Here is a 16514-nt window from a genome sequence, read left to right on the forward strand (position 1 = left end):
GTTATGATCTGCAACACCTGTCAGCACGTTTTCACTCCTGGACTGGTTTCCACTTACAGAAACTATGTTATACAGAACAAACGCACCGGCAACCAGTGCTAATGAAAACGGCAATGGAGCACCAGCAGTGGTGTCCATTATCCACTTGTAAAGCTCTCCTGCCATGTTGTCGAGTACGGCAGTGCAGTGCAGCAGAGGTAGGAACAGGAAGACAACCAGCGTCAAGACTGGTAAGTAATCTGCCAATGCCTACATGCACTACGATGATGATACAGGACCTTCGCAATACGACTCGCCATCATCAAAGCGGTATTCTGCGCCCTCTGATTGATCCTTATGTCGGGCTGCGATACTTCGGACTTCATGCTCGGTCAAGTGAAGCCCTGCCGGAACAGCCAACGCTTCCTACGGCAGCCCCCGATTGGGTCGACTAACTGATAGCACCCAAAGCGTTCGTCGTCGTTGTCCTGCATGTGTCTGCCATGCACGCACACGAACTCTGCCTGAGCTATCGTGATTGCCACTGTCGGCCAGGCCAGCCATCCCTCCAGTGGCCCGACTGCTGGTGGCGGACAGCGACCATGTCTCGCAAGCAAGACCCGAACACATGTTGGCTTCAACAATGCAGGACAAGTACACTTCTTCACTACTGTCCCCTTCCATCTGTTGACTTTGAGCCTATGACCACCCGGCCCACGACACACCTCGTCCTCTGTCTTCACACCTACACTCATTCTTCCCGGGTGTGCTTCGCGCCTCTTTGATGTTCCACTAATCTAGATACCCAGGCGCCTCTATCCGCCATCACCTTTCACAATACGCAATATGGCACACTCCAACGCGACCAGAGTGCTGGTCTTCGGTGACCAGACCTATGACTTTGTGCCCAAGTTGCGAGAACTGTTCCAGGTCAAGGATAACCCGATCCTGACTGCCTTCCTGGAACAGTCCCACTATGTGGTGTAAGTACAGGCTGTCCATCGAGGAGTGGGCTGTTGTTGACCATCGCCCAGCCGAGCACAGATGATCCAGAGTCTGCCTCCTGCCGAGCACAAGGCAGCTAGGACTTTCGATCTGGCAGACATGCTGAAGAAGTATGTCGCCGGCAAGCTGAGTCCAGCCTTCCAGACGGCTCTCAGCTGTATCACACAACTCGGTGTCTTCATGCGAGAGTTCCATGACTTCACCAAGCCTTATCCACGACACGATAGCAGCTACGTGCTGGGTATCTGCACCGGCTCGCTGGCCGCTGCCGCAGTCAGCTCTAGCAGCTCCCTCTCGGAGCTCCTACCCATTGCTGTCCAGACAGCTTTGATCGCCTTCCGCCTCGGTCTCTGTGTCACGGACATGCGAGATCGTCTCGAAAGTGCTACAGAAGACCGCACTCAGCCATGGTCAGTGGTATTGTTCGACACAAACGAGCAGACTGCCGTACAGGCCATCAAAGACTTCTGCGCCTCCAACGTTCTCCCAAAGACGAAGCAACCCTGGATCACATCGGCCTCCTCGAAGACTACCACCGTCAGCGGAGCACCGCGCATACTGAAGAAGCTGGTACAAGAGCCTGCACTCAAGGACAAGAAGACACGAAACATCCCCATCTACGTGCCAGCGCACAACCCCGCTCTCTTCACACCGGAGGATGTCAAGTCCATTCTCGAGACAACACCTGTCGACACCTGGAGCAACTACCCAGCCAAGCTGCCATTCATCTCGAGCGTATCCGGCAAGCTCGCATGGGCGGATAACTACCTCGCAGTCATCCAGCTCGCCCTCAACCAATGCTTACTTGAGAGCATCGGCTGGGGCCATGTCGAGACGGAGCTCCCAAGACTTCTCAAGTTCCGCGGCGCACAGAACGTGCTCATCACTCCAATCACCACCTCCACCGACCGTGCCCTGTCCGCCGCCCTCGGTTCCACAATCGCCAACATTGAGGTCGAGAAGGCGTCCACCGGCGAAGCTTACGCCCACAGACCCGGCTCGGGCAAGAGCAAGCTCGCCATCGTCTCGATGTCTGGACGCTTCCCCGAAGCGCAGAGCACAGATTCCTTCTGGGACTTGCTCTACAAGGGTCTCGACGTCGTGAAAGAAGTCCCCAAGCGCCGCTGGGACGTCACCACCCACGTCGACCCAACAGGCCGTGCCCGTAACAAGGGCGCCACCAAATGGGGCTGCTGGCTCGACTTTGCTGGAGAATTCGATCCCCGCTTCTTCAGCATTTCCCCCAAAGAGGCACCGCAGATGGATCCTGCGCAACGTATGGCGCTGATGTCGACGTATGAGGCGATGGAGCGGGGTGGGATCGTGCCGGATACGACGCCGTCCACGCAGAGGAATCGGATTGGGGTGTTCCATGGTGTGACGTCTAATGATTGGATGGAGACCAACACGGCGCAGAATATTGATACGTACTTCATTACCGGCGGGAATCGTGGTTTTATCCCTGGCCGGATTAACTTCTGCTTTGAGTTTTCGGGACCTAGCTACACGAACGATACGGCTTGCTCGAGTTCGCTCGCTGCTATCCATTTGGCTTGCAACTCCCTCTGGCATGGCGACTGCGATACTGCTGTTGCCGGTGGGACGAATATGATCTTCACACCTGATGGTCATGCTGGGCTTGATAAGGGGTTCTTCCTGTCCCGTACCGGCAACTGTAAGCCTTTCGACGACAAGGCTGATGGCTACTGCCGTGCTGAGGGTGTCGGTACCGTCATGATCAAGAGACTCGAAGACGCTCTCGCAGATGGCGACCCGATTATTGGAACTATCCTCGATGCGAAGACGAACCACTCCGCTATGAGCGATTCCATGACTCGTCCTTTCGTCCCGGCTCAGATTGATAACATGGAAGCTTGTCTGAGCACCGCTGGCGTTGATGCTACTTCCCTCGACTACATCGAGATGCACGGGACTGGTACGCAAGTCGGTGACGCAGTCGAGATGGAGTCTGTCCTCTCCGTTTTCGCGCCAAATGAGCAGTTGCGCACCAAGGAGCAGCCTCTATACGTCGGCTCCGCGAAGGCCAATATTGGCCACGGCGAAGGTGTCTCTGGTGTGACGAGTCTGATCAAGGTTCTGCTCATGTTCCAAAACAACACCATCCCACCTCATTGCGGTATCAAACCTGGTAGTAGGATCAACCACAACTACCCAGACCTCGCCGCGCGGAATGTCCACATCGCCTTCGAGCCTAAGCCGTTCCTGCGACGCGAGGGCAGGGCGAGGAGGGTGTTGATCAACAACTTCAGCGCCGCAGGCGGTAACACTGCTCTCCTCATCGAAGATTCGCCAGACAGGATGCCAGTGCAGACCCAAGACCCGCGCACAGCCCACACCGTCACAGTCTCCGGCCACGTCGGCAAGAGTTTGAGCAATAACCTCTCCCTCCTTCTCACCCATCTGAAGAAGAACCCAACAGCCTCGCTGCCACACCTCTCCTACACCACCACAGCCCGCCGCTGGCACCACCTCCACCGCGTCGCTGTCTCGGGCACTTCCATCGCGGACATCACTGCGAAGCTGGAGAAAGCCGTCGAGAACAAGGACGGTGTCAATAGGCCGAAGGCTAAGCCTTCCGTCTTCTTCGCCTTCACAGGTCAAGGTAGCCAGTATCTCGGCATGGGAAGGCAACTCTACGACTCGTACCCTAAATTCCGCGCTGAGCTCCAACGCTACGACCGTCTAGCGCAATCGCACGGATTCCCGAGCTTCGCGCACATTTTCACGACCGCTTCGGGAGATGTTGAGCAGAATTTACCTATCGTGGTTCAGCTTGCGATTACGGCGCTTCAAATGGCGCTCTTCAATCTCCTCACGTCCTTTGGTCTCAAGGCCTCGGCTGTGGTTGGACACTCACTAGGTGAATACGCTGCCCTCTACGCCGCTGGTGTTTTGTCCGCTAGCGATACGATTTATCTGGTCGGTAAGCGAGCGGAGCTGCTTCAAGAGCGATGCCAGAGGGGCACGCACTCCATGCTCGCCTGCAAGGCTAGCGAGTGGTCTCTCGCGGAAGTTACGGCCGGGACGGACGTTGAGGTCGCGTGTGTTAACGGACCCGAAGATACCGTGCTGAGCGGGACTGTGGAGGAGGTTGCGGGCGTGCAGCAAGTTCTAAGCCAGAAGGGCGTGAAGGCGACGATGTTGAAGTTGCCGTTCGCGTTCCATTCCGCGCAGGTGCAGCCGATCTTGGAGGATTTCGAGCACCTGGCTTCTGGCGCGACGTTTGAGAAGCCGAAGCTTGCGGTGCTGAGTCCGCTATTGGGAAGCGTGGTTGAGAAGGAGGGAGTGGTTGGACCTGCGTACCTTGCGCGCCATTGTCGGGAAGCGGTGAGGATGGTTAAGGCCCTCGAGACGGCGAAGGAGAAGGGCACGATCAGTGAGAAGACTATCGTCATTGAAATTGGACCGAAGCCGTTGCTTTGTGGAATGATTAAGAACATCCTTGGCCAGAGCGTTACGGCGTTGCCCACGCTGAAGGATAAGGGTCCGGATGTCTGGACGAACTTGTCGACCATTTTCACGACGCTTTATACTGGAGGTCTCGATGTTAACTGGACTGCGGTCCATGCTCCGTTCGAGGCTGCGAAGACGGTCATTCAGCTCCCTGACTATGGCTGGGATTTGAAGGACTATTTCATCCAGTATGAAGGTGACTGGGTCCTGCATCGACACAAGATACACTGCAATTGCGCGGATGAGGGTAAGGATGTTCATGATACCTCGCACTACTGCCCAGGCAAGCATACCTTCGTCGAGAATGTTGTCGTTCCAGGCGGAGCTCAAGCCCAGAAGGCTATTGCGGCAGCACCGAGCGATAAGCCTGCGAAGAAGATGTCGAAACTTGATCCTACGAAGGAAGCGTACCCTGGCATTCCAATCACCACGACTGTGCATAAAGTCATTGAGGAGAAGACGGAGCCCCTGGGAGCCCACTTCACAGTTGAAACTGATATCTCCCGCCCCGATGTCAACAGCATAGCTCAAGGCCACACTGTTGACGACATCCCTCTTTGCACCCCATCGTTCTACGCGGACATTGCGCTCCAGGTAGGCAAATATGCCATGGACCGTATCCGCGCCGGACATCCTGGTGCTGGCGCTATTGATGGTAGGGTCGATGTGACGGATCTTGTCGTTGACAAGGCGCTCATTCCGCACGGGAAGGCGCCTCAACTTCTGCGAACGACCGTGACGATGAGCTGGCCTCCAAAAATGGCGGCTACGACACGGTCCGCCAAGGTGACGTTCAAGACGTACACCGCAGACGGCAAGTTAGATACGGATCACGCATACTGCACCGTCCGCTTCACCACCGACGCACAGCAAAAATCACTCCAGAAGAAAGTCCCAGAGTACAAAGCCGCCATCGAATCGCTACGCGCCCGTATGAAGAAGGGCGAACTAGTCCACTACAACACCAAATCCGGCTACAAACTCATGTCCTCCATGGCCCACTTCCACCCCGACTACAAGCTCCTCAACAATCTCATCCTAAACGAAGCCGAAAACGAAGCCGTCAGCGTTATGAACTTCTCCACCTGCACCGACGCAGGAACCTACGCCGCCCACCCAGCCTACGTCGACGCCATCACACAGGTCGGCGGTTTCGCGATGAATGCCAAGGATGACACCGATATTGATAAGGAGGTGTATGTCAACCATGGATGGGAGTCTTTCCAGGTTTATAAGCCGTTGGTCAAGGAGAAGCAGTATGTGGTGTACTCGAAGATGGCGAAGGATCCGAAGGGAGATCTTGTTCATGGGGACACGATTGTGCTGGATGGTGATGAGGTAGTTGCGTTCTTCCGGGGTTTGTCGCTGCGGAGTGTCCCACGCAAGGCGTTGAGGGCTGTGTTGCAGAGTGCGATGGATAAGGGTATTCGGCAACGTGGTGGAAAGCCCGGTGCTGCCAAGGGTGCAGCTGCTATGCCGGTGGCGAAGGCGAAGCCTGCTCCGGTCGTGGCACCGAAGGCTTCGCCAGTCGCTGCTGTACCATCGACACCGAAGCCGGCACCACCGCCTGCCCCGAAGCCTGCGGCGTTGAAGGTTGTGGTCAAGGCAGATAATGGCAAGGTTGACGAGGCGCTGAAGATCATCTCCGAGGAGAGTGGCATTGCCCTGGACGAGTTGACGGATGATAGTAACTTCACGGTAAGGCCCGCGCAGCCCAATATCGAGACTGATGATACCAACACTTCACAGGACATGGGCGTCGACAGCTTAAGCTCCATGGTCATTACATCCCGTCTTCGCGAGGACTTGGAGCTGTATCTCGCTCCTGACTTTGCTCTCTTCGCCGACTGCCCTATTGTCGCTAGTTTGAGGGAGTTTCTGGGTGGATCTGCTGGTGCATCCAGTGCTGCTGAGGAGTTTGGAGAGCCCACGCCTGTCGCCGAAACAGCTCCTGAACCAGTACCTGCACCTGCACCTGCACCTATGCAGGCCGCGCCAAAGACCGTTGCTCCTCCAAAGCCTGTCATCACCACTCCGGCGGCTCCAGTCAGCAGCAAGGTCTTCGATGATGCTCTTCAGATCGTCTCTGAGGAGAGCGGCATTGCTCTCGATGAGCTTACTGATGATAGCAACTTCACTGATATGGGGGTGGACAGCCTGAGCTCTATGGTCATCACTAGTCGGTTGAGAGAAGATCTTGAGCTTGAGCTTGAGCCTGAGTGGGCACTGTTTGCGGATTGTCCTACTGTTGCCAGTCTGAGGGACTTTCTTCGAGGTTCAGCTGCTGCTGTTCCTGCTAACCAGGATACGCCAGTCGACACGACGGCCACTGAGATCGAGGCTCCTGTTCCGACTGAGGCCCCAGCCTACATCCCCGACGCTTCTCAGGGTGAAGTCGACGAAGCTGTTAGGGAAGTTCTTGGAGACGATCCTCCTTACCGCCCAGCAACTCAACAACCGTCCACCGCTTCACTAGCAGCGAACACAGAAGCCCTTGATGCCGCCCTTCGCATCATCGCCGAGGAGTCTGGAGTCGCAGCTGAAGACTTCGCCGACGACACCATCTTCTCAGATAGCGGCATCGATTCGCTATGTTCCATGGTCATCTCCTCGCGCTTCCGCGAAGAACTTGAGCTTGACCTCGACTCGCAATTCTCCCTCTTCGTCGACCTCCCAACCGTTGCTCAACTCCGCGAATACGTCACAGGACCATCCAGCAGTGCTGACTCTGACAACTCATCTGTAACTTCAGCACCCGCTGACATCGCTACGCCACCACACTCAGACAGCGGCCACTCTTCCGACACCGAACCAGACGACGAACCCACCCCAACCCTCAAAAGCGATCTAACCCTGACCGACACCTGCCGCGCCACCAACTCGGTCATCCTCCAAGGCATGCCGCGCATCGCCTCCAAGATCCTCTTCCTCCTCCCCGACGGCGGCGGCAGCGCATCCTCCTACTCCATCATCCCCAAGCTCCGCTCCGACGTAGCAGTCGTCGGCATCAACTGCCCCTACGCCCGGGACCCCGAGAACATGACCTGTACGCACCAAGCCATGATGCGAAGCTTCGTCAACGAGATCAAGCGTCGCCAACCAAAGGGACCCTACCACCTCGGCGGCTGGAGCAGCGGAGGCGCGTTTGCGTACGTCACTGCTGAGACACTGATCAACCAAGGCGAGGAAGTCGCATCCCTCTTCATCTTCGACGCCCCGGTGCCGCAAGTAATGGAGAAACTCCCACGAGAATTCTACGAAGCCGTGAACTTCACCGAATCCACCGTCGTCGGCACCGTGGAACCGCCTCCATACCTCATCCCTCACTTCATGGCCGTTGTAGACGTCATGCTCGACTACAAATGCCACCCGCTCAAGACCAAGAAGATGCCGAAGGTGGGGCTGATTTGGGCTGATAGTACTGTGATGAAGGAGGAGGAGGCGCCGAAGATGAAGGGGATGCATTTCATGATTCAGAAACGGACTGATTTTGGGCCTGATGGATGGGATAAAGTGTGCCCGGGGGCGAAGTTTGATCTTGTCAAGGCGGAGGATACGAATCATTTTACGCTTATGACGAAGGCGAGGGTTTATTTGGTTAGTGAGTTGATTGAGAGGGTTATGGGGTAGTTGATTAGGGAGGATGGAGATGGTGGCTTTGCTTGCATTGAGGGCGTTTCCTGAGGAGGCTGGATTCTGGCGATGCAGGTATCGCTTCTTCTCTGTAGCGTTGCTCAGTTGGTGATTTCGGGCGTTGTGGATATTTCCTTATAGATTCTATACAAAGCTTTTCCTCGCCTGACTACACATTACCATATTACCATTACACTATCCCATCAGCCATACCTCATCCCCCTCCCCCTCCCCCTCCCCTCTCTCCTACTGCGTATAACTCCAGCTCTCCGTCGTCATCCCCACCGGCGCACCAACATTCTCCGCATACTCGCCCTCCACATTGCCAGGACCACCATAATTGCAGACAGTATAATCAAACGTATCCTCAGCAAGCTCCACACCATTAGGACAATGCCTACATCCCCGTCAGCCAAATCCACTCATACTCATCATGTGCACAAACGATAAACTTACTCAGTCCAACACCCAACCTCCCTACTCCCCTTCCACACCACCTGCGAAAAATGCCCCCAAAGCTCAAACTTCTCCTCACTAGGACTCCCCACGCCATACTGCTCCCCAAACTCGCCAATCTCATTATTATACCACAACTCCGTAATCACCGCCGACACATTCTCCTGTCCGATCCCACTCGCGATGTTCTGACCATACCCACCGCCGTCCATCTCAACGTCATGCTCAAATTTGCAGGTCGAGGCGATTTTCTGCGCTGTGGAGGCGAGGGCGTCGCTCCAGGTTAGGGCTAATGCTGAGTGGTTTTGGCGGTGGATGTTGTGGTGGGTTAGGCATTGTTGTTTGTAGAAGCCTTCGGCGCCGAATTTTTTGGGTTTGGCGAGGGAGGCGTCGTGGTCGCGGTGGTGGAGGTGGGAGTGGGGGTGGGAGGAGTGGACTGCGGCTGTGGCGGAGGCGGCTAGGGCGAGGAGGGTTGGGAGGAGCATGGTTATTAGATATTATTACTATTACTGGGATACTGGGACGCTGGGAGGTGAGAGGTGAGGAAGTGGGCAAAAGGAAGGGAAGGTGGAAGGTGGAAGTGTCAAGGATGTTGCATCGTCCATATTTATCATCCCCTCTGTCGTATTCTTACATTGACCAAGACCTCATGTTGTGAGGACGTTGTATGTGGTTATTTAGGCGGTTGAGACATCGTCTTGATCTTCATGAGCGTTGAACTCTGGTAAGTCAGCAAAACATTGGCAAATGCGTTGCTGTCTCACCGTGTCCTCATACTTGGAGGGCAGGCCTGTATTGCGGGAACATTGCAGTTGAATGTCGGCCCTTTCAATATTATTCCATCAATGTCCTCTTCAAATGTGCTCTGCGGTCTCTATTGTGCGTGGGCTGTGACGTTCCCCACAATGGAGTTTGGGTGCCAGGCTTGCCAATGCTCCAAACAAGGCAAGATCGACAAATGCCACGAGCTTCCACGACTTGGCAAGGCGATGAATCGATTTCGCCGTCGAGATGATGGGCGTTGAGTACCGATTTCGTTCGCATCTTCTTCCGTCCAGTCCGTCTGCTTCCGCGGACCTTCTTGCAAGACTGACGAGGCGGACATCTCGCAGGTCTGATATCGGCCTTCACCTCGCAGCGTGAGCGTCCCATAGATAGATTGCTGCTTCATCTTGAGCGCAGGTCCTTTCGCGTTCTGTACTGATTTTCTGCAGGTTCATTGGACATATTCTATGCCATAGCTACCGTATCATCCACTCAGACCTTGGCCTGCCCATTTGTCACAGCAAACATCTCAAACGGCAACCCAGTCGGCGACGTCGAGATATCACTATTACCACAACTAGTCTCAACAGCTACACCCAGAAACCACGGCTGCTGCCGATTTAACCTTGGGCACGCATTATTAACCGTAGACGGCGGTGTCGAAGCCACACTGCACGTGAAGCCGCACGTCCCGTCGACAGCATTGTTGGTAATCTTGCAGTTCAGCCTCTGCGCATCGTCCATAGGAATGAACTTGGATGCCACAAAGTTGACATAGTCGGACGGTCGCTCGGCGGTCGATCGATGTGTGGCGTAGTAAGTACCTGGATCAAGGTTGTCCACGTAGCCGCCGAGGGAAGTGCGGGCGATGAGAGCGCCGTTGGTGGTCGAGAGAGAAGACTGAGCCGGCATTGTAGTCGAGTCCATTGACTACGCCGCCGGACCCGAAGCCATCGGCTACCTGCATGTAGCGACCGTCGAACTGGGAGCCCGAAATTTTGATTTTGAAGTTGCTAGTTGCTGAGACTGTTGCTGTGGCGGCCATGTGGGTCGTTGTTGCGGAGGTTGAGATCGATGTCGAAGTCGTTGTGATGGTGGTGGTTGATGCGGCGATGCTGAGACATTTGCAAGCTGAGGTGATGAGTTGGTTCGTGCTGTATGCTCCAAAGCAAGATGACTTCTTTACTGGAGCCTTTGCCCGCTTCTCCATGACCTTTGCCTCGCCCACATTGATATGGAGATCGGGTGCAGGAGATGGTTTAGCGTCTCGTTTCGTGAACGGGTCTGGTACCGCCGGTGTGGCGCAATTAAGTTGAGAAGTGGTTGTGGTAGTTGAGGTCGAGGTGTAGGATGTAGCCACGGAGACGGTTGTGCTTGTAACGAGTATGGTGCTCGTCGATGTGGCGAGAGGTATTGAGAGAACCGAAGCGCAGTATGCTGTTGCTGCGCTTTGTTGCTTGACCGCGCTGACATATCCCTTCACAACATTGCAGAATTGGTTCGCTGGTTTATTGTTGATATCAGCAGCTGGAGCTACGGGCCCAGCGGCAGCTGATGCGACCAGTGCTGGGATTAGAAGGGCGGAACGCATGTTGACGATGGATGTGCTGAGCAGCCATGAGACGATGGTGTTCGAGTTTTGTGGTGCAGGTCGAAACTTGGCCGCTGAAGGTGTTTATGTCGTCCACGAAAGGCTGTACCTGCGCCCAGATGCAGATACTGGCTTGCAGACATCCCTTCAGAGTCGTCCAGGCCAACGACAACCAGCTGCAAACATCTTCTCGTGGCGTTTCTGGAACGGACGTTTTTACGCTTCGGACGCTATGATTTGTGCCATCGGGATATCATCAACAAGCCCAGGCACCGGAAGTGGCTCTGTGCAAGCCATAGCCCGATGGTCAGTCTGCCAGATTTTCGACGAGCATAGCCATCAAGTCTGACATCTGCATGTTGCAGCGTGTGGGACCAGTCGTGTCATCAATGAAGGTGTATATCGTGGATGACGAGTGTGAGCCTAGACTTCGCGCCCACGTGGTCTAGTGCTAAACTAAGATGTTAGTGTACCAGGGTGGTCCACGACGGCCACTCCGGCGCACTAGAATGACCATGGGTGTCATGGGTGTTGAAAGGGAGCATTGGCCGCAAGGCCACGAGATGACCAATGACCAGACTGAGTGAGGTGATGGGCATTTCCCGCAGGCAGATGCAAAGGTCCAAGCGATGAAGCCCTACTCAACTCTCATCCTGCATAGCCCAGTAATGCTCGTCAAGATCTGCATAGTATCGATCATTCTCGTAAGTTTCTATGCGACCACGAGCATCCACGAAGAAGCACACCCATCCCCCTGGCTTTGGGTGATTATCTGACGAGATGACACTGATCGTCCCCTTTGCCAGTTGGCAAGTCTGGTCAGCAATCGCGGCCATTTTCGCAGCTTGGGCGATGTATGGTGTAGCCTCATTGGATAGACGGACCCACCGCAAGTGTTTGTGATGCTCAGCTTCGAAATCGAGAAGACCTAGCAGCTGCTGGATGGAATGGATCCGGAATGTGTTCTTGCTGTACCAAATCTCAGCAGCCTCGATGCGTAATTGCGAGCAAGTGTGCATCAGACTTGGCGGTATTTGTTCGTTGATGGAGTCGCGTTCGAAGTGCTCGATGAAGAGTTTTACCTCATCCGTCTGTGCCACAACGAGCTCGAGAATCATGTCTCTGAGCTCACGTGGAAGTTGCAGGAGATATGAAGTCTGGTGGACCGGCTGGAATCGGTCCATGTTGGTTTTTGACAGGTCTTCCATGGTGTCCATCTTGATCATTGTTGGACCTGATGTTGGACCAAGTTCCAGGCAGCCACAATGAGGAGCAGTGACACAACAGCTGCTTGACGCAGTTGAGCTCCATCCCCTGCAGGTCTCGAATCTTGACGACTCCAGTGCGCACTATCCCACAGCTTCGCATACCTCTCCGCATCGTAAGGCTCCGTATCTCCCGCGTAGTTCACAAACCCAGAAAAAGTACCGAAGGCTCCTTCATAAGAAAGCGACAACGGCTCTTGAAAGTACGGCGCCCAGACCGTCTTCGGATCGAGGTCGCAGTCAATAGCGTGCGAGGCGGCAACACCTATGGCGCGCTCGTAGCTTGATCGCTCGCAGGGAATGAGTCGAACTTTCTTGATCAGCCTGTGGTGCTTGCTCCACATGTCGACCATGTCTTCGATGTTCTGGCGGCCGGTGATGCAGATTGTGTTGGTCTTGAAGAATAACTCGGTGGTCTCTTCGCGGAGCTGATGGCATGTTCCAAGTAGTCCTGAGGGTAAGGTCCCTTTGCCGTACCAGAGTCTGAACTCTCGGCCCTCGCAGAACGGGAGGGCTTCTTCGATGATCAGATCTCTCAGTTCGCGAGGAAGGCGCAGGAGGGGCGAGCGGCGTTGATTCAGGCTTCGCAGTTGGTCTGGACTTGGTCTCTTCTGTGAAGTCCTCTTCCGTTTGTGAATAGGTCGGTGATCATCTCCAGCTTCATTCACAGCTCCAGAGACTGGCCGTTTTCTGCCTAGGGACACCATTCTGGTCTCTGATAGAGGAGGATGTGAGCAGAAAACGTCCACGTTTGGGAAGCACAAGGACCAAGGGCGAGCAAAGCTAGGCTACAGGGTCGCACTACCACATGGGCAACGTGAAATACCTGAATTGACATGGCCCGGCGTTTGGTGGCCCCGCTAATATCCATCACGGCACAACTGACCCATTGCAATGGATGAGGAGAGTGTTGTTCGTTTCATCGTTCTCGTGGCCAGCCGGCATCAACATCGAGACTCATGGCGATTCCGCGGTGCTCGCCTCCCATGACCACAGTTCTGGTATGCTCGGAGGATATCCAGTGCACCGGGTCAAATGCTCCGACTGGCTTCCGAGTGTCGTGTTGCACAGCGACAGATTGTTGTTCGGCCTCGGGAAGGACTGACGGGTCTGGTCGCGGAACGTTCCGCACTGACATCGGACATCTCTCGAGAAGCTCTTCTACCCCATCAACACCACCATAGCATAACGACCATACCGCACTGCAATCATGGACAAAGCACGGCCCCTCTGGCGCGCGATCATCGAACAAGCTTCCTCCCAACGGGCCTCTCGAACCATCACCACAAAGACCACCACCGTCCACCCACAACCCTTCATCTGCACCCACTGCATACGCCAGAACCCATCCCTCCGCCCCTCCTCCATCCTCCGCTCGCTGCGCCAACAGGGTCAACGCCAACGCCGCCACCAATCCACCCAACCCGGCGACCAACCCGCTTTCACCTCCATAGTCGACAATCCACCCCAACTAATCCGCAGCGGCCGCCGTCACAAACCCTGGGGCCTCCTCGTCCTCGCCACAATCCCCGTCACTGCCTTCATCCTCGGCTGCTGGCAAGTCCAACGTCTCACGTGGAAAACAGACCTAATCGCAAAGTTCGAAGATCGACTAGTCAAGCAGCCCTTACCACTCCCGCCGCAGATCGACCCAGAGGCTGTGAAGGAGTTTGATTATAGAAGAGTCTATGCGAGGGGAGTCTTCAAACATGATCGGGAAATGTTGATAGGGCCTCGGATGCATGATGGGAACGACGGATACTTGGTCATAACGCCCTTTGAACAAGAGGGAAATGGAAATGGAAATACCACAATCCTCGTAAACCGCGGCTGGATCCCTAAATCTAAGGCCTCCCAATCCGTTCGGAAGGCTTCTGGCGCGTTGCCTGAGGGTGAGGTCGTGGTGGAAGGGTTGTTACGAGAGCCGTGGAAGAAGAATATGTTCACACCGGAAAATAAACCGCAAGAGGGGAAGTGGTATTTCCCGGATGTGTATCAGATGGCGAAACATACGGGCAGCCAGCCGGTGTGGATTGAGGAGACGATGAAGCCGGATTTGTTGGTCAGTTATGATAGGGAGGCGAGGGGCGTGCCGATTGGGAGGAGTGCGGAGGTGAATTTGAGGAATAATCATACACAGTGAGTACCATCATGTCGGTGTGGAGGGTAGGTGGGCTTGGGTGGGTGCTAATGTGATGGCAGGTATATCTTTACGTGGTTCTCGTTGAGCTTGGCGACGAGTATCATGTTGTGGATGGTGTTGAAAAAGCCTGCTGGCGGTGTGTCGAGGAGGATTAGGCAAAATAAGGAATGGTAGAGCAGGAAGCTACATCAGACTGGATGGTGCACCGAGATCCCATGCAGGACATGAAAGGAATTCAATACTCACTGGATGACCGACGCACCCCATTGCCAGGACATTGTTCAGCGATGCTACCGATTAGACCCCCCGAGTGACCGCGCTCTCAAGATATGCGCAAGATCGAAAGTCGATGCACGTGCATCTTCGAATTCAAGCTACATAACGACAGATCGAAACTCTGCCATTCGACAATCTTTCCTGGCCAGATGGTCCAGTGGCTGCGGATCATCAGCGGTACTGACGAAGCGTTGTTCGTAAGTTTGCAGCATATTGGGCAGCCAATACATCGCGCCAGGGAAGATTGTTTTGCTACAAGCGAGTACCATGATTCTTTTGCCCCAGTCCCTGGAATGCTGATTCACATGGACGTCCTTCGTATGACACGGCATCACAGCTTGGGCGTCTATCAAGACAGAGGGATGACTAGATGGCGAAGCTTAGGCAATGTGTGATCTCGCAGCTTGTTCACGCTGTCACGACACAGACGGCCCGTCGAGGATCGATGGCTATGGATGATCCCTTGGGAAAGCTTGCTGCAGCACAGCACATCTGCCAGCGAGCCTCGAGCAGGGAACCGGGAGTCATGCGGTACTGGCTCGCTGACGCTACGTATCGCTCTCACCGATCACGTCCCACGCCTGCAGATTAGGATCAAGGCTTGAGCCATCACCGCCCTGTTGATACGCTCTCTATCGGTTCAATTGAGACCGTAGACGTTGATCACATGTGCCACGATCTCAGACACTCTCATCGGGGAGGTCAACAGGCAACTGAACAATCGTTATATGGTGACACGCCAGTCAACCCTACATCTCTGGTGGTCTTTGGACTGGCCTGCACTTTCCTTAAAGGACTCACTTCAAGGCATCACTCTTATTAGACTCACGGCAATGCCGGCATGGAGTGTAGATGGTAGACAAAAACCTCATCACACGCAGCTTCAACTCCGAATCTTATGAGGGCCCTCGTCACACGCAAGGTCCACACATGATAACAGACTATATAAACTCCAAGCTATCTTCTAGCCCTCGACAATCATCTTAGGCTGAATGGCGCAATGGGTGTACACCGCACGCCTGTCCTAATGCCTACCGGTCCACGATGGAATCGTGGTCTGGTGCCTTGGTGGCCAGCCTGCCCTTGAGCTCAAGGTGATTGTTTTGCTTCATTCGGACACATAAACTTTTGCAACGCTTGATCGATTCGTATCAGCGCGAGGGACATATTACAAGCTGCATCCGCACGTCTATACTCTCAACTTCAACGATCATCTTGGCTTCAGCGGTACAATATAAGGGCGCTCATCACTTTCGCCCTCGTATCCGCTCGTGGTATCATATGAGTAGGATAGATTGGATGCGAGGCTTGCTCAGCAGCTCAAGGTGATTCTTTTGCCTCGCGTCGGCATATGCAACCTATATCCACCGGTGCAAATTCAGTTCTATCATGTCCTTCTTGCATGCTATATATGCATACACAACTTTCTCACCTTTGACGATCATCTTGGGCAGCATAGCTCAGTCGGAAAATACATCGCTGTCCACAGAAATCGCCCGGTATCGACAAAGAAGTGTTGACCGCGATCGACCTCGAGGACGGTCTAGTATCCTGCCCAAGGTGGTCGTTTTGCCTTTGGTTGGCGGATACACTTTTTGTCTTGTCTTATTACAAGGTAGTCTTGTTAGCACCATGGAAGTGCTGGACGCCACATTATCTTCTGTTCCCTGCTCGCTTTCAACAGAACCTGTTGGTCGGAGTGGGATATGGGCAACAGCACATCCCGGTCCAAGAGAACGTCTAACATATGACATCTTCACCAAACGCCGAAGATGATGGAATACGGTCGCCCTCCCGCCCAAGATGTTCGTTCTCTTCTTTTTGCCTGATTCCGTGATTAGGACGACTTGTGCCATATCTCATCAGCACAAGCCATTTCAATGCCCACATACCTCTTTCCTTCGACAATCATCTTGGGCTCAGTGGC

At 54.5% G+C, this 16514-nt stretch overlaps 6 protein-coding genes across 6 annotated transcripts; 2 read left to right on the forward strand and 4 right to left on the reverse strand.

Annotated features, from left to right (window-relative positions):
* Window positions 1-825: 825 nt before the first annotated feature.
* CLAFUR5_14164 (Norsolorinic acid synthase) lies at window positions 826-8088 on the forward strand (the record flags this gene model as incomplete). The annotated part of the gene is made up of 3 exons (XM_047913312.1): window positions 826-962; window positions 1014-6156; window positions 6208-8088. 3 exons carry the CDS (start codon window positions 826-828, stop codon window positions 8086-8088), a joined length of 7161 nt encoding a protein of 2386 aa, XP_047769572.1.
* A 249-nt stretch (window positions 8089-8337) lies between these two features.
* CLAFUR5_14165 (putative pathogenesis-related protein) lies at window positions 8338-9032 on the reverse strand (the record flags this gene model as incomplete). Its single annotated transcript, XM_047913313.1, has 2 exons — window positions 8338-8488; window positions 8548-9032. 2 exons carry the CDS (start codon window positions 9030-9032, stop codon window positions 8338-8340), a joined length of 636 nt encoding a protein of 211 aa, XP_047769573.1.
* A 772-nt stretch (window positions 9033-9804) lies between these two features.
* CLAFUR5_20376 (uncharacterized protein) lies at window positions 9805-10903 on the reverse strand (the record flags this gene model as incomplete). Its single annotated transcript, XM_059463212.1, has 2 exons — window positions 9805-10212; window positions 10274-10903. 2 exons carry the CDS (start codon window positions 10901-10903, stop codon window positions 9805-9807), a joined length of 1038 nt encoding a protein of 345 aa, XP_059319195.1.
* Window positions 10904-11544: 641 nt separating this feature from the next.
* On the reverse strand, window positions 11545-12087 carry CLAFUR5_20377 (uncharacterized protein; the record flags this gene model as incomplete). The annotated part of the gene is made up of 1 exon (XM_059463213.1): window positions 11545-12087. The coding sequence occupies one exon, from the start codon at window positions 12085-12087 to the stop codon at window positions 11545-11547; it is 543 nt and encodes a 180-aa protein (XP_059319196.1).
* Window positions 12088-12125: 38 nt separating this feature from the next.
* CLAFUR5_20378 (uncharacterized protein) lies at window positions 12126-12875 on the reverse strand (the record flags this gene model as incomplete). The annotated part of the gene is made up of 1 exon (XM_059463214.1): window positions 12126-12875. One exon carries the CDS (start codon window positions 12873-12875, stop codon window positions 12126-12128), a length of 750 nt encoding a protein of 249 aa, XP_059319197.1.
* Window positions 12876-13378: 503 nt separating this feature from the next.
* CLAFUR5_14166 (Cytochrome oxidase assembly protein shy1) lies at window positions 13379-14485 on the forward strand (the record flags this gene model as incomplete). The annotated part of the gene is made up of 2 exons (XM_047913314.1): window positions 13379-14307; window positions 14371-14485. The coding sequence occupies 2 exons, from the start codon at window positions 13379-13381 to the stop codon at window positions 14483-14485; spliced, it is 1044 nt and encodes a 347-aa protein (XP_047769574.1).
* Window positions 14486-16514: the final 2029 nt, after the last annotated feature.

The sequence above is a fragment of the Fulvia fulva genome, chromosome 13, assembly GCF_020509005.1.
Source record: "Fulvia fulva chromosome 13, complete sequence".
Classification (NCBI taxonomy): Eukaryota; Fungi; Ascomycota; class Dothideomycetes; order Mycosphaerellales; family Mycosphaerellaceae; genus Fulvia; species Fulvia fulva.